Source organism: Suillus subalutaceus (assembly GCF_016647625.1).
Source record: "Suillus subalutaceus strain FC151 chromosome Unknown DFJ58scaffold_6, whole genome shotgun sequence".
Classification (NCBI taxonomy): Eukaryota; Fungi; Basidiomycota; class Agaricomycetes; order Boletales; family Suillaceae; genus Suillus; species Suillus subalutaceus.
The window spans coordinates 614,079-641,062 of NW_024540255.1; the positions used below are offsets into that span (position 1 = coordinate 614,079).

General features: G+C 50.7%; 8 protein-coding genes across 8 annotated transcripts; 2 read left to right on the top strand and 6 right to left on the bottom strand.

The window, feature by feature from the left end:
• Positions 1-62: 62 nt before the first annotated feature.
• Positions 63-2,292, bottom strand: DFJ58DRAFT_760936 (chromatin remodelling complex Rsc7/Swp82 subunit-domain-containing protein). Its single transcript, XM_041388455.1, has 4 exons — positions 1,556-2,292; positions 1,216-1,488; positions 609-1,157; positions 63-554 (listed from the first exon to the last, which is right to left on the bottom strand). Exons 1-4 carry the CDS (start codon positions 2,139-2,141, stop codon positions 355-357), a joined length of 1,608 nt encoding a protein of 535 aa, XP_041249824.1. The 5' UTR covers positions 2,142-2,292; the 3' UTR covers positions 63-354.
• A 1,530-nt stretch (positions 2,293-3,822) lies between these two features.
• DFJ58DRAFT_651814 (uncharacterized protein) lies at positions 3,823-4,065 on the bottom strand (the record flags this gene model as incomplete). The annotated part of the gene is made up of 2 exons (XM_041381643.1): positions 3,823-3,906; positions 3,967-4,065. The coding sequence occupies 2 exons, from the start codon at positions 4,063-4,065 to the stop codon at positions 3,823-3,825; spliced, it is 183 nt and encodes a 60-aa protein (XP_041249825.1).
• A 361-nt stretch (positions 4,066-4,426) lies between these two features.
• Positions 4,427-5,692, top strand: DFJ58DRAFT_885100 (uncharacterized protein; the record flags this gene model as incomplete). Its single annotated transcript, XM_041394623.1, has 5 exons — positions 4,427-4,751; positions 4,772-4,816; positions 4,870-4,983; positions 5,042-5,121; positions 5,176-5,692. The coding sequence occupies 5 exons, from the start codon at positions 4,427-4,429 to the stop codon at positions 5,311-5,313; spliced, it is 702 nt and encodes a 233-aa protein (XP_041249826.1). The 3' UTR covers positions 5,314-5,692.
• Positions 5,693-5,797: 105 nt separating this feature from the next.
• Positions 5,798-6,881, bottom strand: DFJ58DRAFT_651708 (uncharacterized protein; the record flags this gene model as incomplete). The annotated part of the gene is made up of 6 exons (XM_041381634.1): positions 5,798-5,907; positions 5,966-6,183; positions 6,232-6,297; positions 6,352-6,446; positions 6,505-6,596; positions 6,653-6,881. 6 exons carry the CDS (start codon positions 6,879-6,881, stop codon positions 5,798-5,800), a joined length of 810 nt encoding a protein of 269 aa, XP_041249827.1.
• Positions 6,882-7,007: 126 nt separating this feature from the next.
• DFJ58DRAFT_409903 (uncharacterized protein) lies at positions 7,008-12,952 on the bottom strand. The gene is made up of 7 exons (XM_041380265.1): positions 12,290-12,952; positions 10,731-12,224; positions 10,576-10,680; positions 10,452-10,523; positions 10,353-10,400; positions 8,114-10,298; positions 7,008-8,066 (listed from the first exon to the last, which is right to left on the bottom strand). The coding sequence occupies exons 1-7, from the start codon at positions 12,731-12,733 to the stop codon at positions 7,267-7,269; spliced, it is 5,148 nt and encodes a 1,715-aa protein (XP_041249828.1). The 5' UTR covers positions 12,734-12,952; the 3' UTR covers positions 7,008-7,266.
• DFJ58DRAFT_409880 (uncharacterized protein) lies at positions 12,777-17,374 on the bottom strand. Its single transcript, XM_041380264.1, has 7 exons — positions 17,193-17,374; positions 16,115-17,134; positions 15,828-16,042; positions 15,540-15,779; positions 15,250-15,486; positions 15,065-15,189; positions 12,777-14,986 (listed from the first exon to the last, which is right to left on the bottom strand). Exons 1-7 carry the CDS (start codon positions 17,269-17,271, stop codon positions 12,832-12,834), a joined length of 4,071 nt encoding a protein of 1,356 aa, XP_041249829.1. The 5' UTR covers positions 17,272-17,374; the 3' UTR covers positions 12,777-12,831.
• A 568-nt stretch (positions 17,375-17,942) lies between these two features.
• DFJ58DRAFT_409983 (uncharacterized protein) lies at positions 17,943-18,595 on the top strand. The gene has a single exon (XM_041380267.1). It carries the CDS (start codon positions 18,027-18,029, stop codon positions 18,498-18,500), a length of 474 nt encoding a protein of 157 aa, XP_041249830.1. The 5' UTR covers positions 17,943-18,026; the 3' UTR covers positions 18,501-18,595.
• DFJ58DRAFT_409978 (uncharacterized protein) lies at positions 18,596-19,314 on the bottom strand. Its single transcript, XM_041380266.1, has 2 exons — positions 19,113-19,314; positions 18,596-19,057 (listed from the first exon to the last, which is right to left on the bottom strand). Exon 2 carries the CDS (start codon positions 19,046-19,048, stop codon positions 18,692-18,694), a length of 357 nt encoding a protein of 118 aa, XP_041249831.1. The 5' UTR covers positions 19,049-19,057; positions 19,113-19,314; the 3' UTR covers positions 18,596-18,691.
• Positions 19,315-26,984: the final 7,670 nt, after the last annotated feature.

Below are 26,984 nucleotides of genomic sequence, written 5' to 3' on the forward strand. Positions count from 1 at the left end.
ATGGGTGGTAACTGTGCAAGGTCATCAAACTCAAACTCAAATCCAGTCGACGCGGTCTGCACTTCAAGTTGAAGGACGTCAAGTGAATTGCCGTTTGGCAACGCGAAAAAAAACGTACAAGATCCTTATCAGACACTCTCAATAGTATCAGGTATCAAGCTTTCAAGCTTCAAGCCTTAAGCTCGTAAAGATCGATAATGACCCTACATGCATAGTGACGGTGTTTTCGTTACACAATCAGTCCAAGCTTAGTACAAAAACAAAAATACGGACCCCTGAATATAACTAAACTTTATCAGGCAACACCGCATGACCTTATCCATTGTGTAAACAGCGGGGACAGGAACTGATCTCCTAACACATCTCCCTTACTGCCTCCAAAATGTCTGCTCTCGTTTGTGCATATGGATCTGCCTCTTTTGGCGTGGGCAGTTCAATATGTGTATCGACCCACGCAAGCGCCCAAGCGCCATTTCCTGCCTTCGTTCCCCGAAGCATCTTCCGCTGTCCAATTTGTTCCCAGTGACAGCGGGTAGGTTGCGTATCTGCGCGATCTAGAGAAAATAAAATAAAAACACGGGAAAAAACAGCAATAGAGATATACATACAATGCACCAGTCCTGTGTGTGGCTCATACACGCCAAGCGGATACTGGGACTCCTCAGATCTCGCTCTCTTCCTCTCCGCACCCTCCAGCTCCTCAGTTGCCCCTCGCTTCTCCTCTCCATCGGCCGCCTGCACTTCCTTCCCCTTCCCCTTATCAAGTCCATCCCCGAGGATCCCACCACACGCAACCCTTGCCTCCCTTCTCATCCGCGTCCAGTCATCACCGGCATCTCCGACACGCCGCGCAGCCTCCATCATCCAGTTCTCTTCCGTGAGTCCCTCCCTTGTTAGCAGCGATTTGCGCACCGCGCTGTGTGGACCATCACTAAACGGTCCCCAACCAGTGCTCCCGAAAATGGTCGTAGGTCCTCCCGCTCGATATATACCCGATGACGTAGAGGTGGCGGGCTGCTGGCCTGAAGGTGCGGTTTGAGATGAGGCACCCAGGGGGTCGGGAAGCTCGCCGACGAGGTCGCCTGGCTTAAGTCCTTTTTCTGTGATCTCAGCGAGACATTTCGATTCGTAGTAGTCGTCTGTGACCCAGCGGCCATCTATAGCCAGAAATAATAAATTCTGGACGTATTTCATTGCAAAATAATAAGAGCGTACCTAGGATCATTTTGGCACCATGGAGTTTATATGCACTGCGTGCGGTAACGAGGGTGACACTACGCGTTTTCAGGTGTGCACCGAGCTTGCCTGCGGAGATGAGGAACTCCTTTTCGGGTTGCGTGGCGGAGAGCTTGAGCGCGAGTGGATTACGCCGGAAGAAATATAGAGAATCACGAAACCCTGACGCACGCGCGGCATCGATGGCGAGCATATACTGCCGGCTTGGGTGCCGCTGGGGTAGCACGAAGGTGTGGCATTTGAACTTACGACCTGGATTTTCCATGACGCAGGTTTCAACAAGGTCAAGAGACTGAGCAGGTAGAAAGATGGTACACACCTCCTAGAAGATTGCCATCCACGTCAACCTTCTCGTCACCTTTCTCGTCCGGGTCCGCGACAAACTCATCCCCGTCAATAAAGTACACCTTTCCTCCTACTCGCATGAATGGACGACCATCTTGCTCCCCTTCCTCTGCTTCAGCGTCGTCAGCGTCTTCGCCGTCACGCTTTGGTAGTCGAATAGTCAAAGACCCACGACCCCGCCCTCGTCCTCGTCCCCTTCCTCTCCCGCGTCCTCTTGCGCGACCGGGCCCAGTGGGGGCTGCACCTCGACCTCTTCCACGCGGGCGTCCCCGTGGGCGAGGGAACGGTCGTGGCTCCACGCCTTCAGGCCCTACCTCCTCCGCTCCGCTGCCTTCACCTTCGTCTCCTTCACCTTCGGCAGCACCTTCTTCGGGTTCCTCATCACCAGGCTCGTCTTCGTCAAGGACACCCTCTGAATCCTCTCTCTTGGTCTGGAGTTCGCCTTCTTCGACAGAGTCGTCATCCTCTTCATCTACGACAGACGGCGTAGCTGGCGTTTGCGCGAGGCGCGGTTTGAGAATGATTTTGGGAGTAGATGTAGATGTGTTGGCACGCTTCATTATCAATTCGAAAATTGGTTCTTGGTTTTTGCGGAGACAAGGGTGCAGTAATGCTTTGTAGCTAGTGATGATAGGAGAGACAGTTGATAGATGCGTTCAACATTCAGATGAGAATTTGGAATTCTCAGGCGTAATCTTGCAAGACGCGTCGCGTATACTTAGCAGTCGAAGCTATTTTGGTTCACAAAACTCATGCTTGACGGCAATCTGACATCACAATACAATTGCAATATATAACAGGAGCATGCAAAACGAATGGGACAGAACAACATTTGATTCATTTGTCAAGAGTACAATTCACGACCAGCAGCACCCCCCAGCAGTATGTCCAGCTGAGAAGAATCCGTCCCACTCCAAAGATGTTTGGCGCGCGGAGGAGGACGGGGCAAGACCTGCCCGGCGTTAGCACACCGCAGATTTTGTTGAGGCCTTAGCGTCACAGGCTCACTCTGCTAAGTCGTTTACTCTGTTGATTTAGTCTGGTGAGAGGATGACGGAAAGGATATGGAATGAATACGAACTGGAGCGGGCTCTCATCTTTCTGCGTTTGCGTCTGAGCCTACGGGAACGCTTTTTCTTCCACTTATCTCTCATCCTGGTGATACCCGAGGGTTAAATCGAGAAGTAACAGAAACCAGATTGTGACATACCTGTTTGATGATGGAAGTGTCTAAGGAGAACGCCTTGGAAGCGTGGGGTACTATTGGTGGGGCTTGACGGTACTGTACAGCTGCTTACCTAATACAGTCTCACGGCTACGTGGATGCCTTGACGTCATGTGGATTCATGCGGACAAGCATAAAGAGACATCATTGTCAAGAGAATGAATCAGTATTTAGATATCTAAAAATGTGCTTGTACATGGGATATAGGAGCGACAGGGGAATACAGTTACAATATTCGGTACATCAAATGATGGTAAGTACAACGAACGAGCGATAGATCAGTAAAGTTACAACATGAATAATCGCTGCGAAAAAGCGCAATATTTTTCTAATACGGCATTAACCCTATTCCATATGACGAGATACCGTGTTTGAGCGTAGCTAGCAGATACTGGCCTGCAAAGGCCGTAGTTTGCTTTATTCCATCTCATTGGTTGTTCCTGGAGGGACAGGACAGTTAAGAGGTAACTGCGAGTTTGCCTGGTGATTGCGAAGCGAATGAGCACCATGTAGAAGGAAATCGCCATGATTGACGCGACCCAATGGGTTGATGATCAGTTTTTATGATAGATGTTAACAGCGGAACTACCATGTCCGCCAAAACCATCCGTCCAGACTCCATTGTTCGAGAAAAGGAAACAAGTTAGGTGACAACCGTTGCAGAATACAAAATAGCGGCATCCATGAGCACGCGCACTATCGGCATCATATAATTAGTGCTCTTCGTATCACGAATTACAGAACTATCGCGGTCAATTACTCAGATATGATATGCCAGTAATCCTGTACACATTCAGCGCGCTTCTGTATTGTGTTCATGGAAACATACTTACCTGAAACTCAAGAGATTAGCGGTAATAGTCAAAACTACGAACGCAGTGATCCACTGTCCAAGCGGTTTAGTGAAGATGCCCGCAGAACCAGTACTGGCTTGCACAATATAGTAATTTGCAGAAACACCGGTCACTTCGAGGCAACATCAGAGTATACCACTTCCTGAGAAATTGCGACCTAACCTACGGAGATGCATCACAGTAAGCTTGGTACGATGAAAACCCAGCCTGGCAGATGGAGTGCCAAACAATAAAACAGCGATAGACCTTTGATAACAGAAGGAAGTTCTATAAGCCCAGAGGAATAGCAGTAAAATGTGAATCCACCAGCACCCCATTAGCAGGTAGAGTTTGCAAGAGGTATAACGCACGCTTGGTCGCATATGATTTTTGGCCCGTAATGTCTCCGAAAAACCCAGATGGCATGGGAGGGACGAACACATTGAATACTCACCATATAGAATACATGTCGACAACACATTAGCAGAATCCAATGGGATACCACTTGAAGTCACGATATGATATCTTGGAAATCAGTGCGAAGTTACGGGCATCTGTTCAAGTATCGTTATACTCGGTGTCATATCATGATGGCGGGTGAAAAAGAATATAACATGATATCATAGTTTGGAAAACTCAACTTTGGTCCTTGAACTAGGGTCGCGGAGGTTGCAGATGACGTGACGGTTAATCGAAAATCAAAATCGGCGATTACCGATCTCGATCATTACCATGACGGGATTTTATTGACTGCTTCGGGGACCAACCTTGCGGCTCAAACACTAACATGCTACGAGCATCAACTAACGCGGCGGTACGGTTCGCTGCATGCACGATACGACCGTCCAGCTCGTTGCCGTGTAGAAGGTCCTTCAGCTTTTTCACTTCCATCCGTATCCCCTCAGCGCACGCTTCCCGAGCTGCGTCTCCAACCAGTCGCACGCATGCTCTCTTCACGCGCTATTCAACTTCAAATCAAGCAATATCAGACCCATCTCGGCCCGACCTTTTCTACCACCCCGTTTCGCTTCCAATGATAGGCTCAGCCTATGCACTTTCCTTCCTCACTCAACCACCACCGACCCCCGATTCAGTGCTCCTGTCATGGGATGGTTGCCTGCAGAGACTGCAGGAGAAGCGGACGCGGAAGCCGGGCTAAATGATTTCGTAGAGAACCGTACGTCACTCACACTACATTATTTCGCATATACCCACTGACTGTCTACACAGCCAAGTTTCGTGCAATCATGCACGAGGCAATTCAATCCGGGTTACGGGAAAAAGTGGACGACATTTGGATTAACGGTGCACTGCAATTGCAACAAGGCTGGATGCATATACATGGTACGTGACGTCTCCTACTTTTGCTTACGTTCGGCTGGAACCAAAAACAATGTCACAGACAGCCGCAACCTTCCAGCGCTAGGCAGAATAGGCAACCCGGATGATATCATCGCCTCTGTATTAGTGCGGGATAGCAAGGTGAGCTTGGATGATGTGCGTTCTACTCAGTATCGCTCATCAGGTCCTTGAAAGATTCTTCCTGATACGTACCAGCCCATGCCATCTTATCGCCTTTGCACTTCTGATGGCCCGACCCTTCTTACAGAGGGCTTTGCAACCAAGTTGAAGTTGGTGCTTGAGGGCGCCATCACCCGAGAAGCGGCCCAGTAACGTCTCCTGTGGTCGCATTATCGTCCTTACTACCACGAGCACACTCAGCAGCAGAAGTTTTACATAAAATCCCATGTTCGCCCGATTATCACTAGTCGATCATGGACAATCAGTACTTATTATTTGCATTATTTCAACGAGCACCAGTATTACATTCATACTTGCATTTTTCTTCGCATAGCTACGACCCATCAGCCAAACCTCCTGGCTTGCAGTTCGAAAATGAAAAGTATGCATCCATTCACAAATTTAATAGAACGTGAGTCCAGCTTCAGAGAAGCCATACGATAAGATCATAAAACATGCAGCATAACCAAGAGCAGAGCACGAACACAAAAATAAAAGCAGATGCGGGGGAGGATAAATGAAGAGCAAGATAAAGATAGGAGGCAAAGGTACTCGTTAGATGTCATCAAGATAGTAGTAAGATATGATGCGTAGAATATCGTTCCTGGGTTTTATTTTGTGACGAATCAATGAGTCTTTACCGGTAGCTGCGTGGCGAGCGAGGTCCGAAGAGACCAGGGCTGCCTTGGTCAGGTACAATCAGGTTAGGCTCAATCGACGGCGGCGTAGGTGCCAGCGCAGGATTTGCTAGTAACCATGGCGTCAATTCACCTTCTTAACGATGCGATGAGAAAGCGATACTCACGATGCCAGGTGACCCAGGAATGTACAGGCTGCCTCATAGGTGCAGGACCAGGTTCAGGGGGCGGTGGTTGGTCGGGACGCGGCTTGCGAATGCGCCTCGTGTTGCGCGGGATTGTGCGCCATGCCGGACGAGTAGGCCCAGGTTCTTCAGGAGGCGGGGGAGGTGCCTCGGGCGGTGGCGGCGCATCAGGCCCACCAGGACCAGGCATCGGCGGTTTCCTGTCAAAACAGATAAGAACGGCCTACGTTGAAGTCGAGACATCTTACCAGTCAGGATCAAACTCCCCTCCTGGTCCGTATTTAGCTTTCATCATCATCAGGTATCCAAGTTCACTGGAAGAGATAGATGTTCAGGCACATGAACGACGTATTCAAGCAAAAACTCACTGTTGGATGCTACGGCGTTCTTCACGAAGCTTGCCAACTTCTCCAAGGAGCATTCGGACCTCAGCCGCGAGTGCTTTGCTAAATTCGTCAAGATACTAGAAACAGTTTCGTATGGGCATTAAAAAAAGAAATACACAGTTCACAAGTACTCACCATTTGCACATTGAACGGGACTTGCTCCCGGGCAGTAGCACGGACAGCGTCGAGAGTTTCTTCATGCCGCCGCTCACTGTCAGCCCGCCAGTCTGCCATGAGGAATGAAGTCAATAAAGCACCACTCAAAGACATGCCCAAGACACACCCTGAGAAAGAATTTGAAGCGCCTCCCGCATTTCGTGATTTTGCCGGGTGAGTTCATCGAGCACCACTTGAATGTCGGGCTTGCCCTCCTCCCGTAGTCTGCGCTCTTCCTCTTGAATTCGATCCGCCTCACGGTCTTGAATAAGCCTGGAGACCATATCCTTCAGTTCATGGAACTGCGCATCTTTCTCAGCACGCCTGCCCTGCTTTTCTTCCCATCGCTGATCCATAAGTTCCTTTTTCCTGGTACACTCATCGCGTTGTTCCGAGACCAGTTGTGTGATGTCACCTAATTGCGCGCGTATGCCTTCGTCACGTTCATCAGCAGCCGTCCGTTCCTCGTTCTCAGTCTGTCGTAGCTGCCTTTCGCTGTCAAGCTCCCCACGAACGCGCGTAAGCTCTTCTTCCAGCTCGTGAACCCTTCGTTCGCGCTCTTCATCCATGCGAGCGCGCTCAGCAGCAAATTCAGCACGTTCCTGCTCCCTCTCGGATGCAAAAGACTCCCTTTCGCGAGCAGCCTGCTCGCGCTCAAGTCCAACCGTCTCCAAAATGTCGCGGGAATGGCGAGAAGCCGCCTCGTGAGTAGCTGAGTGAATTGATTCGAGGATGGAAGCATTATCCCCTGATCCAGGAGGAGGAACCGGTAGAGGGGGGTACACTGCGCGCTCTCTCTTCCAGTTGAGAAAATAGTTCATCACCGCGCTGTCTTGCCTCATTATCACGACGTTGTTCGTTCTGGAGGAAGATTTGCTCTCTGTGGTCTTCACTATCTCGGAACTCCGCTTCACGACGGTCTTCAGCTTCATGGGCGCCTTGGACGACCTGGTTGAGTTCACGTTCCACTTCGTCCAGTCGTTCGTGCCGCCGATTAAGGGCATCATCGAATTCGGTAGCCGTTGGGTCAAAGTGCACATGAGGATCATGATCTGGCGGGTGTCCATGATCACCAGGCGGTGGGATATGAACCATCTCGCTCTCTTGGCGGCTGCCATCATCCTGTTGAATAACGGCTGGCACACGTCCTGCTTGCGATCCTGTGCGTGATGGGACCCGCGAAGCAGCGCGACGTCCTGGGTCAGCTTCATCATCCGGAATTTGTGAAGCAGCGCGATCTCCGTAGGGATCAGCTTCATCATACGGAGCTTGCGAAGCGGCGCGACGTGAGCCAGCTTCGTCGTCCGGAAATCGTGAAGCACTGCGACGTCCACCTGGGTCAGCTTCGTCACCCCTTGCAGGGGACAATCGATGGCGTGGTGGTCGTCCATCATCATGTTCCGTTACTGGAGGTGTTCGACGGCTACGCCGTCCATCATCGTCCCTTACAGAAGGCACTGAATATACTGTTGGAATGTATACATCAGGGGAATGACGCAGTTGACGTCGAAGCTCACTAGTGGGGCTCCTAGAACGTCGTTCTGGAATGTTTGTCAGAGTAAGTCCATGTCCACAGTAACCCACGTACCACGAAATGGGAGTTGTTCGGCCGGAGCTATGATCACTGGTTGACCGGTGGGTGATTCAGGGTACCCGCGCTCTTGCTCAATCCTGATGACAGTTGGTGACCGCGGAGGATCCTCAAACCGCGGAGAAGCAGGGATACCATGACTAGGTGTACGTTGGCCATGACTAGGTGTACGACGGCCATGACTAGATGTGTGGCGGCTAGGACCAAGCACATCCTCTTCTGAATACTGAGTCGGTGGGTGATCGCCTTCGTGACTGAGACGAGTGAAAGTCCGTGGGCGTGAAGGAGTTCTGTGAGTCGGTGAGCGATCGCCTTCTTCATGACTGAGATGTGTGGGAGTTCGAGTCCGTGAGCGATCACCTTCGTCGTGACTGAGATGTGTGGGAGTTCTGTGAGTCGGTGAGCGATCGCCTTCGTCATAACTGGGACGTCTGGAAGTTCTGTGAGTCGGTGAGCGATCGCCTTCGTCATGACTGGGACGTCTGGAAGTTCTGTGAGTCGGTGAGCGATCGCCTTCGTCATAACTGGGACGTCTGGAAGTTCTGTGAGTCGGTGAGCGATCGCCTTCGTCATAACTGGGACGTCTGGAAGTTCTGTGAGTCGGTGAGCGATCGCCTTCGTCGTGACTGGGACGTCTGGAAGTTCTGTGAGTCGGTGAGCGATCGCCTCTCCTGCTTGGGTCTCCTTCAGAACGTGTGGGAGCTCTGTGACTCGGTGAGCGACCCTCTCTCCTGCTTGGGTCATCATCTCTATATCTCTCGCCTCGTCGTGGTGAAGGCGATCGTGAGTAGTAATCACGCGGCCCTCCCCGTCGGGGAGAGTAGTCGTCATAATAACGGCGACGGGGGCCATATTCAGGTGAGTAATATCGGCGTCGACGGTCATCCCAATGTCTTGGGTGATCATAATCAGGAGAGTAAGGATGTCGACCTCGTCGATAATAAGGATCGTCGTATGGAGGATATCTATGTCTATCGCGGTACCATCCACGAGGTGACCGAGACCGAGATCGTGAACGATCAACGTGTCCAACGCTACCAGGTAACCTCACTACTGGACCGCCAGCGCCGCCACCCGAAGGAGGAACATCAAATTCTTGGCGAGTGGGATGTCTGGCGACCTGTTCGCCGTGCGGCAATTGTAATACGACAGGAGGGCTTTGTTGTATGACCACTGGGCGTCTCCCGGAACTAGATCCAGACCTGGACCTAGGCGGTGGGTGTATTACCAGGGGGGGTCCGGAACTAGGTCCTTGAAACTCGGGTCCGCCACCAGGCCCTGGAAACATGGGTGGCGGTGGTATCACATATGGAAGCCCCTGCTGTATTGGCGCACGCTGATCTACACCTACTTGAGGCTCCTGAGGATATTGTGGAGGCACATTGATATTGATAGTCTGAGGCGGAGGGCTTCCATGGCTGTGTGTATGCTCCCCGGAATGTATCACGTCAGGGATATCTTGTGGAATGTGTAACATTTGATCCTCCGGAGGGTGTGGTACGTGGTGTACGTCGGGCGCATAGGTGTGTTGGGTATCCGAACTATCATCACTCCCTTCAACATCACTCGGTTGAACTATGAATGTATGTTCTGGCACGAATGGTCTGGTGGGGAGCCCAGCATCGCTAAACTGAGGAGAGCTCGTGGGAATAAATCCTTCATCTTCATCGCCAGGGCGGCGCTCGTGCCGATCGCCATGTTGTGGTTGGGGAAAACCACCAGAAGCACCGGGGATTACTGGTCCTTGCGCACCTGGAAGGTAATGCTGAGGTTCTGGCATGCCCAGCGGCCTACGCCATTGGGGTTCATCGGGTATGAAAGGACTATATTGGTCTGGCGGAGGAGAACCATCATAGGTGGGAATGACGGGAGGCCGTGGGCCTCCCTGAGGAACAAATCCAGTAGGTGGATGGGGGATAGGTCCAACAGGGATCACTCCATAACCTGGGAACACACCTGGCAGTTGCGCACCTGGTGGCTGCACGCCGGGCTGCACTCCGGGCTGCATCCCTAATCCTAGTCGTGCAAGATCATTTCTGAGCTCATCAACACGAGCGGTCACCCCCCGTAATTCTGCTTGACGGTCCTGCACGTCCCTTTCAAGCCATTCATTCAGACCTCTCATGTACCTCATCAACTCTCGTTGTTGATCTACCGTCGCAAGTTGGGCAAGACGATGTTCCTAACGCAAAAAAAATAATTAGCGTCTCGACAGGATATCAATAGCGTAACTTGCCCGAAGGATGTTCATCAATGTGTCAAAGAGTGGTAATTGCACTACGGTCTAGGGGAGAGCAATCAGAACCTCGGAGATTATACCTTAAGATTTACTTACCGGTCCCGGAGGCATTGGCACGTATTGGCGACCACCTTGTTGACCAGGAATAACAGGCTGAGGAGGCATGCCCTGCAGAATGATCAAAGTTACATCTTGAAATCAAATCCGTTGAAGGACGTACTAAGCCCTGTGATCTTGGGGGACGGTACCAGGTTTGAGGCTCGCGAGTGTCGTCATGGCCCCCAAGGTCAGCAGGCGCGCTTGGAGCTCTTCCCGGCCAGGGGATCTAAGCGAAAGGTTGGTATTTGATTAGATTCACTCAACAGTAGTACTCACTGGCTCAGGAGGAGGCATCGGGCGTAGAGGTCTGGGATCGGAAAAATCTCCGGGTGGTGGTGGTGGCACCGGTGGCTGAGTAGGCGGCCTACGCGGACCAGAAAATACTGTCTCAGTTTCAGTTGCGGGTCGGTCGGGCAGTCTTTCACCGACACGTGGACCTCGAGGAGGACGGCGGATACGTGGGTGTTGAATCTCGGGTGAGAACAGCACTGGCTCTGTGGCAATCGGGTACGTCGAGGGCCGTAATATGGGACTGGTACTCCTCGACCTCGGAGGACGTACCGCAGGTTGGTAAGCGAAGGGGATCAATGCTGGAGGCGGCTGGACGCCTATAGGCACTTGGGGTGGGGGTGCCTGTAATAATGCAAGCAGCTCATCGTCAAGATTTCCACGAGCTCTGCGTGGCTGGGGTGCAGCAAGGGGGACGCGGTCCCTCAGGAGCCGCGTCCAATCCTGCCAGCGCTGCTGAAAATCCTCTGCGTCTACATCTGTGCCGACATCAGAAATAGACTCTGATGGCGGCTGGATATGGACAGGTCGTTCAGTCTCGACTCGTCTATCGATGAGTTGACGCAAAAGAACCTCGATGGCCTGAAACCGGTCATTGAACTCCGTGGTGTCCAGAGGACCTGAGCGTGTCTCGCGCAACTCGTCCAGCATATGGTTTGTTGACATCTGGCCCTCCCAAAGCGCAGTCGTCTGCTCTCTCAATGAGATCAACATGTCTCTCAGCGTCTCAATCGTAATGCTATCACGCTGCCGCACAGTGGTGGTCGACGCCGTCGAAGGCGTAGGTGACGAGGGTGGAGGAGTCGGTGATGACGAAGACGTGGCCGACAAGCTTGGACCAGGGGATGGCTCGCTGGAAGAAATTTCTGATGGTGTGACCGGGGATGAAGATGAGGACGATGAGGAGGGCCAAGATGGCTCTCTGGAGATCGAATATGAGCGTTCCACGGTCTGCGCTTCCACCTCTGTCTCCAACAGACTTAAGTCATCATCCGAGTGATGTGAAGACAAGAACGACATGACCGAACTGGGCGAACTCGGGGAGGAGGGGTGCATAGGGGGTGGGGACATCTCGACAAGGGTGAGACCCGGCCTCGGGCGCGGTCCTCTTGGCGTCGAGGGCACACTGCTGCCCCCGACAGATGTGTCTCTAGTTGGCACAGGTGGCGATCTCTCCACGACGAGCCTCGTACGGACGTACTCCGACAAATCATACAGTTCGTCTCGAATAGCACGCACATTCTCTGCGATTTCCTGCGTTTCCTGGCCACGGAACTGATCAATCTCTTGGATATGGTGAAGAAGACGGTCAATATCGTGCGTGATAGTTTGCTCAGTGTGCGTGTGCGTGTGCTCCGTCTCGAGGACAGAATGGATGGAAGGAACATCTTCGTGCGGTGTCGTCACACTCACACTCATCGACACCGAAGTAGGGGCAGGGGATACTGGGAGAGGCACAGCCCGCGGGGAGGGCATTGGCATCTACAGCAAAAAAATCAACACATCACATCAGCATTCCAACCACAACACAATAAAGAACTACCCACATATCGCACCGACTCCTCGCTTCTCGTCGACAGCAAAGACGGCACCGTCGAAATATCACTGGCAGCTCTTACGCTCACCGCATCTTCCTCCTCCGCCTCAATCGCAATACTTGACACACCACTCACGGTGGACGCGGTCCTTGAAAGCGAACTCGATGCGCTCGTCGACATCGTCAGCGGAGTCGGTCCACTGGATGGCGAAGACACCAACTCAACTGGGTGGAACATCTGCCTAGGAGACGGTGTAAGGGAAGAAATGGTCTCCGTGATAGGCGTCAGCCTCGCAATGCTGCTCAGCGGCGATATACTCGGGCGCATAAACGATGTCTCAAAGCTCCCATCGATACCCTCCTGCAATGCGGCGCTCTGTATACTAGGCGTAGGCTGCAGTGCAGACGAATCAAACGACACATCCGTCTCAGAAGGCCATTGAGATGGGTGCATAGATGGCGTGACTGCCTCTTCGTCATGGTCAGATATCGAGAGAACTGGTGTCTGTACGGTCCGAGGTGACGCGATAACGAAGGGGTCGCTCGACTCTGTCAAACTCGAGACAGACGTGTCAAGCTCTGGCTGTGCAGGACTAAGATCACTCTCGGTATAGGAGAATGACGAGTCGGTGTGGAAACTGACGATGGGAGTCGGTGTCTCGGGCGCCTGGGTGGTAGGCGGGGCGCTCCCCAGCAGGCTGTCCTCTGCGATCTCTTCCTGTGCAGTGACAGCCTCAGGCGTGACCGACACCTCCAGCGCTGGTTCCTCAGAGATGATACTGGGGACTTCGCTCGGTGTCTTTGGCGGGGGGGTAGATCCACTTCCTCATCCACTTCCTCTTCCTCGTGCAAGTCGATAGGCTCGTCAATGGCCGCTTCTATGGGCACGTAAATGGGCACATCAACGGGCACGCCAATGGGCACATCAACGGGCACGCCAACGGGCACGCCAATGGGCACGTCAATGGGCGTTTCAATGGGCACGTCAATAGGTAAGTCAATGGGTACGTTAGTGGGCGCTTCAATGGGCACGTTAATGGGCTCGTCGGTGGACGCTTCAACGAGTACGCCAATGGGCTCGTCGATGGGCATGTCGATAAGTACGCCGATGGGTTCGTCGACGGACACGTCAATGGCCACGTTAATGGGGGCTCCAATGGGGGCTTCAGTGGGCTCGTCAATAGGTTCGTCCATGGGTTCCTCAGCAGGAAGCTCCAGAATCAATCCTGACCTCGGCGTGCTCAACCCCTCTTCGCTCGGGATCGTAAGACACACGCTCGCCGTCTCATACTGTGTCTCATCCTTGTCACTCTTGCACACTTCCGCTGTCCAGAAATCCGTTTCGGTCTCGGTCTTGCACTTCTCCGCTGTCACATAGTCTGTCTCCACATCACTTGCGCACCGCTCCGCAGTTACGAACTCCGAGCTCACGCAAGTCTTGCACGTGTCCAACGTCTGGTAGTCCGACTCGCTTGGGATCGTTGGAAGGCTCTTAAATGACGCAGTGCTCGGGCTGGGCGACGCATGGGCTGTGGTGTATCCCTCACTTCCACTGCTCTCCCTCTCCTCCACAGCTAAAAATCCCTCCGTTGTCGTTGTGGGTGTCCTGCTCCTCGTCCATCCGCTCAGTGTCGATCTCGTCGTTGCAGAATACTCCCTATCAGATGGCTCCTCGCTCGTAGAGTATGCACCGTACCGCCGTCTCCGAACCTCAGGGGTACGAGATAAGGACGGTGAAGTAGAGGCGGGGGCGTAACTGCCACTCGTGTACGTGTAGGGCGTGCTGCTCGTGTATCCGCTGGATGAGTAGGTGTACGGCGTTCTTGACCGGCTGTCGCTCGACGAGAACGGTGTTCGCGAACGCCCATCGCTAGATGTATATGGCGTATAGCTCCCACTGCCGTCATGCGAGTCCCCCAAGTAAGAATTACTCTCCGTGCGTCTGTAGCTCAGCGTGCTAGGCACGATCTGCGTGTTTGACTCGCCACTCGTGAACTCAAACGCAGTCCCGTCTGTCACTAAGCCTGTCGTTGTCCGGCCATCGCCACTCCTGCTTGTCCTGGAGCTGTCTGCTGAGAAAAAGTCCGATTCGGGACGAGAGCCTGGTACGCTGGACGTGCGTGAACCGGCGCTGAAGAATTCCTCCTCACTGACACTGAGAGCTCGGTTCCTTATCTTTCCAGTAGGAGGCGGGGTAACGCGAACATCGCCCCCCAATCTGGGGCCACTGCTCACAGTCACAGGGCTTCCCTCAACCACACCCAGTATTCCACCACTCTCTGAACTCATGCGTTCATTGACCAAGCTCAGACCAAAGCCTAGACCAGGCTTTGCAGAACGAGCACGCGACACAGCACTAGCAAACTCCTCGTCCAGGTCTGTGAGAGATGAGGTGCGGCGCAAGGATGAAGATCGGGATGGAGCGATGATGCGCGGGTCAGAGGGATAAAGGTACGACGAATCATCCGCAGTGCGCCCATGGCCACCCACACTGGGCACCCTACTGGTACTTAGACTTAACCCCCCAGAATCACTCCCCAAATCCGACAGACTCGGGATCGTATGCAGTGGAGGTACGAACACAGTACTCCTGCTCCCGGCAGACGTGGATGTGGTAGAGGCCACGGAGTGGATGGTGCCTATGCTGCCTGTGGGCGAACCGGATTGGGAGCGATTGGGGAGCGATAAGGAGCGGTCAAGTGCCTCCCTGTGTACATATCGCCGCGTAGGTTAAATAGATACTCATTAGAATTATCCAAATCTAAGTGTAACACGGATCACTCACCAAATTGCACTCACCCACCTCACCCTCTCCCTCGCACTCTCCGCCGCAAGTCGCTCAACGCCATCACTATACAACAGCTGGAACGGACACAATACTTCCACAAGACTCACGCCATCCTCAGTCATCTACCGATACGTTCCATATCAGCGCTTTCCGTCTGATTATCAACTCGTCAGTGCACGTACCTGCGCTGCTGCACTCACTCCCCCGACATCGCCCCTCGCTCCAGGGTGTGTAAAGCCAGGGGTACTCCTCACTTCTGTACAATTGATCAGATCTAAGCTCACTACGCCCCGACCGCCCCCCGAGGAACTCCAAGAAAGGATAAGCACGTGTGGGTAGAGTAGTGCGGAGCATTTTTTCCAGCGGTAAGGCGTTGGGGAATGCACATTGAGATACCAGAGGGTACCGATGCGGATGGGCTGAGTATGAGGGTCAGATGTGAACTTGAAGCCAAAATTAGAATAAGGCACACCTCGCGGTTCTCTCTTGCCCCTAGATCTGTCATATCAAAAGGCGGGGGTATGAGGCTGCTCGTAGAGCTCACTCTCCTCCTTATGACATTGTTTCCACTGCTAGTGATTCCTTCGTTTTCCCTGTTTCTGTTGGTGCCTCCTACATGGCCCTTCCCACCGTTCTTATCAGGCGTCACTGGCGGCTGTCCCCGCGCCCCCTGCCGCGATGCGCGTCTACGAAGAGAGAACAAGCCCTCCATCTAAGCCCCTCAGCACGCGTATACGCCAACTTGCAAAATCACACATACCTTTGATGCCCCAGGTGGAGACAGCTCGCTCCCGCCTTCACTGCTCTCACTCTTCACTTTCCCTAGCCCTGGTGTGCGTTCCTTCCACGCAGCTACGATGTTCCGTACGCTCGTTAACGGGCTCCTGGGGCTCGTGTTGGCCTCGTTCAGGGGAACCGTGCTGCGACGGAGGGCGGTCTGGGTCTGGCGCGTGGGTGTGGTATCATCTTGTCTGCCTGTATCGAGAAGAGTGTCAGCACGAAGTAAAGGTGTAAAGGTGAGGGTAGAAGAAGCATTGGCACACGCACCCCTAGCAACCCCAAATGCACTCGAAAACGTACTCGCAAAATCGCTTGGGCTTAGCTGTGTCGTCCCTGTCGCTGTCGCTGTCCCACTGCCACCATACGTCCCGGTTGGGGTGCCTAATCCGCGTACTGGTGGACTTAACAAACTCGACAAGCTCAGGTCAGTCCCACCTCCACCTGAAGAAGTCGAGACTGTGGAACGCGAATCGTCGGACCTGCTTTTAGTGACAGAGGAGGGGCGGGATGTGGTGTAGCCCGTGGTGGTATAGCCACCTGTCCCCGTCCCTGTGGTATATCCGTACCCAGTCGAAGTGAATCCCGTGGTATAACCGTATCCAGTTGAGGTATACCCCGTGGTACTCCCTAAATGAGGCGTACTCTGGGTTGTAGGTAAAAATGGGCTGGTGTTTCTCTCCTTTTCTTTACTGGGGGTACCTGCGCGGTCCTCGAAAAATGCAATAAGGTCGCCCGTGCGACGGCTAGTTGTGGGAAGATCTGTGGCACCGCGTGTGTGTCCCTGGGAGTGCGTGCTAAGTCTGTTGGCATTTACAGGGGATTCAACAGCTGATCGGGCATGCGGGTTGGATATTGTGCTTAGGCGGTGTGCAGAAAGACGGTTCTGGGCAAAGGAAGTTGGTCGGCTGGGGTGCTCGGTGCGTTCTGAGATGGTGCTCAGGACTCGAGGGTCGCGTGTGAAATGAGTTCCTGTTGCCGTTGCGGTGTCCGCCGAATATGAAGCAGAAGTACCAGTATAGGATCCTGTACCACTGTACGGAGTAGACGTACTCAAGGACGTGTAGGACGGGCGGGAAGAGGACCATTGGGAGACGGTGTCCTGGGTAGCATTAATCTCAGCGTCAAGGTCAAAATCGGTGAGAGCTGCTTCGACTTCAGCATGTTCTCCGAAACTATCGTCGTGAGCGTGAGCTTCGAAGCTGGTTTCAGATCGGGGAGGGGGACTGAATGCAACGCGTCGGAGGAGGCCTGGAGAGGCGGATGAATCTGTAGATGCACGGGGGGTGTCTATGTGTAAAAATTTGGTGAATTCAATATTGATAAGGACAGGTAACATGCCACTGACCCGAATCAGAGTCATTCGAGATAGACGAATACGTCGTTGTGCCATAATAACCTGGCGAGCGCGGGTCGAGGCTCGACATCGCCCGCGTCTGTTCTGTGAATTGTCAGTTCTAGATTGTCGTCGTCGTTGTCACTGTCAAATAGTCAGTACAAGCTCATCAGTATTTGGAAAGCACGATGTACGTCTTAAGCAGCTTCAACAATCGAATCGAACCAAGACGAATTCAGGGCAGGCACAGTCGCGACCGTGTTCGGTCACGTGTGTTAAAGTTACCACGGGTGATAGTCATCAAAGGTCAGCACATGACTGTTTTCCTTCACATTCAGGCCCTTCATGGCTAGGCAGCTCTTCCTAGAGTCTTGGTACTCTTTTGATGATTTGTGCTGCATCGCACCAGTGCCACCAATATGTGCGGATATCTCTTTCAACATCTCAGACTCACCAGTATTGAGGATTGCTCTACTGTATATGAATAACGACTAGCAGAGGCAAATCAAGGGAACATATTTTACCCCCTTAGCTCCAGCGTTTTACGTGCAAACATTCAGCCATGGATGTTAGACCACCGGTGTCACAAGATAATGTTTTGCATCCCTCTGGCTCCTTTGTCTACCTGGCCAGGCAAATACCGTATACTTGCGAAGCAAGCCAGCCTTGCATTCTGGGTTTCGACATAAATAGATTCGACATTTCCCTCTTCAATCACAAACTCGCACGAATTTTACCTGCAAGAGCCCTTCTCCTGACTATGTGCCGATCTTGTATCTCGCTGTACGCAGAATTCAACTTGTACTTCTGTGCGACTGCGCCTCTGAAGACTTGCACACTACGAGTATGATCGTTGTTCCGCGATTGCTGGTTGATCGCCACAGGACGTTGTATGCCCCAAGTGACAAGTCTGCCGTGGATTTCAAATCAGTTCCAATCTTGGCTGCCGCTAGTGAAATTCCACGTCATCGGTCAACCATATCGACATCGATCAGATATAGACGCTCGAATGAGCAAGCTATGAGACGCTCCCTTACTGCCGCCTTGCTCATTGCACCTATCATCACCGTGTCGTATACTTATCAGCTCACCCTGATTGCCGTATATCCACAAAAGATTAAGCTGTTGAGCACCACCGTGCGTCTCGTGCAAATCTTGCATGCCATCTCCACCGTCAGCAGCATGCTGTCAGATCCAAGTCAGGCCCCGTACTTACGCAGCAATACAATGTACCCTACCTTACCTCTGTCATCACAAGCGGCCGATTCTGTGACATCGCCCTGTTCCAAACCCAAAATCTGTCCCTCTGCCAGCTCCTGAATGTTGGTATTTAGCGCCTCGGACGCGTCATTTCCCGACTCCACCGCCCGCTTCCTATTTCAACCTTGCTGTTGTTGATCACGTTTTGTCAATCATTTATCTGTGTGTAAATTTTCAATCCGTCCACCAGGCTTGCCAACCTTGACTCCTCCATCATGTCAACCAGCCATCAGTATCTTTACCAATCACATTCAACCGGAAGTTGCACTAACGCGAGTTCTCACAAGACATCGGGAACAGACTTCGCCAAGAGCGATGCACGTAGCTCGAGAAAGTGGACCCAAATCGCGGCGACAAAGTTGGATTTGGTACGGCGACAGAAAGACCTGGAATACCTGAGACAGATCGAGATAAAGGATAGGCCAAAACAGTATCCAGATGAGATCTGATTGTCCCTTCACTTGAATAGAGCCGAGGCGGATATTGATTCGAACGAGCGCGAAAAAGAAATACCTTGGCACGAACCAAGGGAGAGTCGACGGATGATGGAACAGTGCGATAACCAGCGCTCTCAACATCAGCAAGCGACAGTGAAACAGACACATCATGGAGGGTCACTACAATGGCGGCACCGTCAAACAAAATACAAACCGTGAGCGGCAGTCTACACACTGAGGAGCGATGATAGGACACGAGAGACTTCAGGAGCCAAGCACAGAATGTCTGAGGAGTAACAAATATCGCGGCATGATACTGGGGATAATAAAGAGCATCATAATATTCACGGTGATCACACATAACGTGAACAGTGGAAAAATATCCTCATTCATCGCGTGGGGGAGGCGTAAAGGCGCCTTGACCAAAAATATCCTGATGAACAAAAGATAAGAGGGTGTTCGCAAGGGAGAGAGAAAACTTACATAGAGGTGAATACTCAAAGACCGGACACAACCAAAATTTGAGCGCGAGCCAATCACGACATCACACCCACTCAGATAGACGGGTCGAAAGGTCTGTCGGGAATTGTACCAACCATTGACGTTGGGAACGCGTGCCAGGCCAAAAGTAGATTCGACAACCACCCCGTTGTGATTGGTGACAGATACAATGGTGCAGAAAAGACAACGACACGGTGGAATCAGGAGATACGAATAAGAGCAGGGATGTCAGCGGCAGATGCGAAGACTTTGTAACAATTAATAGAAAACATATGTAGTCGAAGACTAACGTCGAACGAAGATCGGTGTAAGGCAGACACAAAATATTATTAGAAACAGCCCTTCGGGACCGTGCGAATCAAACACCATGAACGTTTGAACTGTTAGGCGTGTTTTGGCGATAAACGGCCATGGCACCACAAAACCCGCTAAGTACTGCTGTAGCGGGAATTATCTATCCTAGCACAATCATATTGCGCATGAAGTTCATTCACATCTCCTCTATTATGATCCCTTGTATCGCCCAATATCATGCTCCGGCCTAGGCTTTGCCCCACAATTTCTCCTCGTGGTTTCAGACTTCTTTGAGTTCTGGCTGTCAAGGGTGTCGTCTTTGATGGCATATACATGACTTTCGGTCGTGCTCAATTTGAGTCTGAGAGGTATTCTCATAGACTCATCCCTCTGTCTTCGGCCGGATCTCCGACACCTCTGCTGATGATCTTGCGAGGCATTGTGACAACAAGACAATCCACGACCCTCAATTGTTCCATTACAATAATGAATGTTACCGTGACAGCTCACAGGCCATCTGTCGGCCTCTATTCTGACAGTGACACTTAGTGATCGCATTTTTGCTTGCAAGAGGTCGGAAGTTCGTGGTGGGCCACTTGCAATAATCTCGCCCAAGACTAGTTTGCGACGCATGTTTAATTCAATGGACACAAAACATGCCAGAAATAAGCAAGTCAGGCGCTGGCGTTGGCGCCGTTGTGATTTAGATTCCGAACCTCGTTCTAAACGCTGCGGTAAGTCATCGATTCATCCACTGTTACACACTATGGCATCATGGTGACCGCGCAAGTACCGTGCATTATTCAGACTCCCTTCGGCTGACATGTGTGTTATGTCCGACTGTCCATCCCATCATGTGAGGCCTTTATAAATTATATTCTGCAAGCTCGCAACGAGACGAAAAACAACGCGTTGTAAGTACTTCAGTCATATTTTATGCAGTCAAGTGTTTGAGATGTTCCTCTAATTTAAGGTCTTCAATGCTCCAGTAGGGTGAAATTCGTTCACCCTGACAGCCGAGCACTCAGAAACGACCTGCTTACATGTCGTGTCGTCAACCACGCTGCAGTGTGCACCAGGGCGAAAACGGAAATACGACTTACTGTTCTATTAGCCTGGCCCGTCACCCCCTACACATATCCACGTCTACCACGTCGGTGAGTCACGGGGTCAGATGAAAACTACGCATACTCACATAACCGTGGCCAACAGTTACACCCTCGCAATAATCGCCGGAGCAGCACGCATTCGAGGCGCAGTACAGGGGACAACCACTGTCATCACGGATTGCGATAGATGCTGCCAACTTGAAAGTGGCAACAACCGCGAGGACGAAGGAGAGACGCATTATTTGTGAGATGTGGTATGGGACTCCAAAAATAAATCTGAAGGGTACGGTACGAAGACAGCTTGCTTTTATGTCCTGAATAATGTTTTGTTGCATAAGCTGTCCACCTGAAATACTCCTTCAGACAGATGACGTTTGCATTGCCAGCGCATTGCCAGCAGATAGGTTTAACTTTTTCTTTCCCCGAAATTTTCTTGGGAGAAGAACACTTGGAAATGTGTGATTCCAACCCGTTGTTGCATACGGCCTACAATAGGTGACAAGATCCCTTGAGCTGGACTCAGGCGTCACATGGATATGAGAGAAATTCAGAGTCTCATCACTAGGGAACGCGAAACTGGATGCCGGGAGATCAGTAGCTGGCTTAGGAGATCTAATTGCAAAGGAGAGTGATGCTGTTATTTTCGGAACGCACACTATGCAGTGCTGGACCCCAACCACGTCAGTGATCGGCGAAATCCTGAACCAAGTGCTGCCAGGGAATTACCGTGTTCCTTTTTCACTGATCCTTAAAGTGACTCCTCAGTTTATTGTCTCTGCGGTTGGCAACGTCGAAGGATCAGACATAGGCACTCGAATGAGCAAAATCAGCCCAGGCTCCGAGTCAACCTTATAAGTAACTGGGCAAGTGCTGGTGGCAGTTATGAGACGCTCGCTTACTGCCGCCTTGGTCATTCCACCTATCATCACTGTGTCGTCCGTGTCCGTACAACTATCAGCTCACCTTGCACTGCCTGCAAAAGATGAAGCTGTTGAGCACCACCGTGCCGTGCGTCTCGTGTGAATCTTGCTTGCCATCTCCACCGTCGCAACATGCTATCAGATCCAAGTCAGGCCCCGTACTTACGCAGCAATATAGTGTACTCTACCTACCTCTGGCATCGCAAGCGGCCGATTCTGTGACATCACCCTGTTCCAAACCCAAAATCTGTCCCTCTGCCAGCCCCCGAATGTTGGTATTTAGCGCCTCAGATGCGCCAGTTCCCGACTCCACCGTCTGCTTCCTATTTCAACCTTGCTGTTGTTGATCACGTTTTGTCAATCATTTATCTGTGTGTAAATTTTCAATCCGTCCACCAGGCTTGCCAACTTTGACTCCATCATGTCAACCAGCCATCAGTATTTTTACCAATCACATTCAACCGGAAGTTGCACTGACGCGAGTTCACGCAAGACATCGGGAACAGACTTCGCCAGAAGCGATGCACGTAGCTCAAGGAAGTGGACGCGAATCGCAGCGACAAAGTTGGATTTGGTGCGGCGGGCGACAGAAAGAACTGGAATACATGGGACAGACTGAGATGAAGGATAGGCCAAAACAGTATCCAGATGAGATCTGATTGTCTCTTCACTTGAATAGAGCCAAGGGGGATACTGTTCGAACGAGTGCGAAAAAGAAACACCTCGGCACGAACCAAGGGAGAGTCGACGGATGGTGGAATAGTGCGATGAGCGGGAGTCTACATACTAAGCAAGAGCGGCGATGATGGGACACGAGACACTTCAGAAGCCAAGCACAGAATGTCTGAGGAGTAGCAGATATCGCGGGATGATACTGGGGATAATAAAGAGCACCATAATATTCAGGGTAATCACATATAACGTTAACAGTGGAAGGTAGACAAATGTCCTCATCCATCACATGGGGGATGCGCGAAGGCGCCTGGACCAAAATTGTCCTGATGAACAAAATATAAGGGGGTGTTCGCAAGGGAGGGGAAAAACTTACATGGAGGTAAAGACTCAAAGGCAGGACGCAACCAACATTTAAGCACGAGCCAATCACGACAAAACTCGACATCACACCACGGGTCGAAAGGCCTGTCGGGAATTGCACCAACCATCGACTGTAGGGACGCGCGCCAGGCCAGATTCGACAAGTACCCCCGTTATGATTGGTGACAGATTGTGGCACACTGCAATTGTGCAGAAAAGACGACGACACGGTGGAATCAGGAGATACGAATAAGAGCAGGGATATCAGCGGAAGATACGAGGACTTTGTAACAATCAATAGAAGACATATGTAGTCGAAGACTAACGAAGATCGGTGTAGGCAGACACAATTATTAAGAACAGCATGGATTTTCAAGTGTCCCTTCAGGGCCGTGCGAATCAAACAGGCGTGTGTTTTGGACAAACGGCCATGACACCACAAAACCCGCTAAGTAGTATACTGCTGTAGCGGGAATTGTCTGTCCTGGCACAATCATATTGCACATGAAGTTCTTTCATATCTCCTCTATTATGATCCCTTGTATCCTCCAATATCATACTCCGGTCTGGGCTTGTGCCCCACAATTTCTCCTCGTGGTTTCAGACTTCTTTGAGTTCTCACTGTCAAGGGTCTCGTCTTTGATGGCATCTCTTTGTGCATAGGAGTTGATGGCATATATATGACTTTCGGTCATGCTCACTTTGAGTCTGAGAGGTATTCTCATAGACTCATCCCTCTGTCTTCGGCCGGATCTCCGACACCTCTGCTGATGATCTTGCGAGGCATTGTGACAACAAGACAATCCACGACCCTCAATTGTTCCATTACACTAATGAATGTTACCGTGACAGCTCACAGGCCATCTGTCGGCCTCTATTCTGACAGTGACACTTAGTGCTCGCATTTTTGCTTGCAAGAGGTCGGAAGTTCGTGGTGGGCCACTTGCAATAATCTTGCCCAAGACTAGTTTGCATTTAATTCGATGGAAACAAAACATGCCAGAAATAAGCAAGTCAGGCGCTGGCGCTGGCACCGTTACGATTTAGATTTCGAACGTAGTTCTAAACGCTGCGGTAAGTCATTGATTCATCCACTGTTACACATATGGCATCATGGTGACCGCGCAAGTACTGTGCATTATTCAGACTCCCTTCGGCTGACATGTATTATGTCCGACTGTCCATCCCATCATGCGAGGCTTCATAAATTATATTTTGCAAGCTTGCAACGAGACGAAAAACAACACGTTGTAAGTACTTCAGTCATATTTTATGCAGTCAAGTGTTTGAGATGTTCCTCTAATTTAAGGTCTTCAATGCTCCAGCAGGGTGAAATTTGTTCACCATGACAGCCGAGCACTCAGAAACGAACTACTTACATGTCGTATCGTCAACCACGCTGCAGTGTGCACCAGGGCGAAAACGGAAATATGACTCACTGTTCTAGTAGCCCAGTGATCCGTCACCCAGTGTACATACGTACGCCTACCACGTCGGTGAGCCACGGGGTCAGATGAAAACCACGCATACTCACATCAGTGTCGCCAGCAGGTATAACCTCGCAATAATAGCCAGAGCAGCAATTATTCCAGGCGCAGTCCTCGGGACAATCACTGTCATCACGGATAGCGATAGACGCTGCCAACTTGAAAGTGGCAACAACCGCGAGGACGAAGGAGAGACGCATTATTTGTGAGATGTGGTATGGGACTCCAAAAATAAATCTGAAGGGTACGGTACGAAGACAGCTTGCTTTTATGTCCTGAATAATGTTTTGTTGCATAAGATGTCCACACGAAATACTCCTTCAGACAGATGACATCTGGATTGCCAGCGCATTGCCAGCAGACTTCAGGTTTAACTTTCTCTTTTCTTGGGAGAAGAACACTTGGAAATGTGTGATTCCAACCCGATGTTGCATACGGCCTACAATAGGTGACACGGCGATCCCTGGAGCTGGGCTCAGGCGTCACATGGATATGAGAGAAATTCAGAGTCTCATCACTAGGGAACGCGAAACTGGATGCCGGGAGATAAGTAGCTGGCTTAGGAGATCTAATTGCAAAGGAGAGTGATACTGTTATTTTCGGAACGCACACTATGCAGTGCTGGACCCCAACCACGTCAGTGATCGGCGAAACCCTGAACCAAGTGCTGCCAAGAAATCGTGTTCCTTTTTCTACTAATCCTTAAAGTGACTGCACAGTTTATTGACTCTGCGGTTGGCAACGTCGAAGGATCAGATATAGACACTCAAACGAACAAAATCGGCCGAGGCTCCGAGTCAACCTTATAAGTAACTGGGCAAGTGCTGGCGGCAATTATGAGACGCTCGCTTACTGCCGCCTTGCTCATTCCACCTATCATCACTGTGTCGTCCGTGTCTGTACAACTATCAGCTCACCCCGCACTGCATGTGGCAGTTATTGCTGTATGTCTATTCATCTGCAAAAGATTAAGCTGTTGAGCACCACCGTGCCGTGCGCCTCTGTGAATCTTGCATGCCATCTCCAGTATCCACTGTCGCAACATACTGTCAGACCCAAGTCAGGCCGCCCTGTACTTACACAGCAATATAATATACTCTAGTCCCCGCCTTACCTCTCTGCCATCACAAGTGGCTGATTCTGCAGCATTGCCTGTTCAAAGCTGAAATTTGTCCCTCTGCCAGCTCCCAAATCATGTTGGTATTTATACAAAAAATTCTGAGTAGATATTGATTTTGCTTTGACTGTCAGCTTTGGCAACCCTATTAGAAGTAAGCATGCATGACTATCACAAATTGTGACACAGGGATACATCATGCATTCATAGTATTCCTAACTTGCACTAGCTTGAAGTTTGAGCTGTGTGCAATCCATCAGGAAATCACCAAGTTCCTTTTCATACTTAACTTGTTCCTTACTTACCTTATTTTGCACAATAAGGTAAATTCAAGGCCATTCATTCACATTTACAATGAGGAGGAAAAGGAGGTCCATCCCCTTAAACCAAGGAGATGAGGAACTTCTCACTGTAGATAGTAGTTCCAATGAAAATCACTGGAAAATGTGCTGATGCTGAATGTTTCAGAGTAACTTCCACTGAAATTGGATGCAGTTAATTTCATTGGAGTGCTGATTTTGAATTTCAGTAGAAAATCTACTGAATCAGAATTCAGCACCATACTCCAATCCTACTAGCATTTTAGCTCAGGAGATCAATCTGCTGTGGAGCTTGATAATTGAATGACCTGGCATCGTCACAGCAGAATTTTCACATTTTTGTTATGACATCTTTTCAGTATATATTGGTGTCACCATGTATACATTGTACAGGACTTATGGCTTAGTGGTTAGATTACTGCACCTATAAACATGAGGTCTTTGGTTCAATTATGACCTATCACAGGTAAATTGGCTCAAGTGATGTTCCTAGGGTATGGTTGAATAGTTTTGCTTGTCATTCTAGCATAAATTCAGAGTATCTTTTCAGAGTAAAATTTCAGAGTAAAAAATGGCAATTTCAGCACCTTGATTTCAGCACCTAGTGCTCTGAGTTTCAGACCATTATCATATGATTTCACCCAATGAATTTCACTGGAACTACTATCCACAGTGTTTCCCTTAGAATACTCTGTCAAGGCAAATACATAAGGTGGTCAAAAATAAGAATATTTTAAGATGTAGACAAGGAGTGACTAAGGCAAAAAAAGGATGTCAAGGGATTTAAGGTGTTCTATGAAAATACCAAAAAAACAGTTAAATCGGGGTTAAACTTGTTTATACAAGTTGAATCGATTTGCGACGCTGGTCAAAATTTTATCCTCATGACTCAGCATTATCCTTAGAGGCCCCTTTTGTTGGAATAGAATCGTTCACCTGCCTATTTAGGTAGCATGGTCCGTGCGCAGTAGCCATACATATATACTAAGTAGCCAATCCACCACATGTATAGTCCTCACCCAGTTTGTAGAATAACTGCTTGAAGTCTAGTTGCACTCGTGTGTCAGTACCTCTCTTGTCATTTGGAGCAGCCACCTGTACTACGGTATGAGACAGTAAGCCTGCCGGGATCATTGTCCCTACATCCATAGTATCAGCAGCTCGACCTCTGGAGCTTGACTTTCCTTCACCTTTCAATCTGGATATAAGTGTCTAACAGATGAGGCTTGTTCTACACGTTGCACGCTTGTTCTTTGAGCACTGTCTGCTCATGCACATGTTGCACCATCTGTTTTCATCTACAATTGAATTTTCCTTCACACAA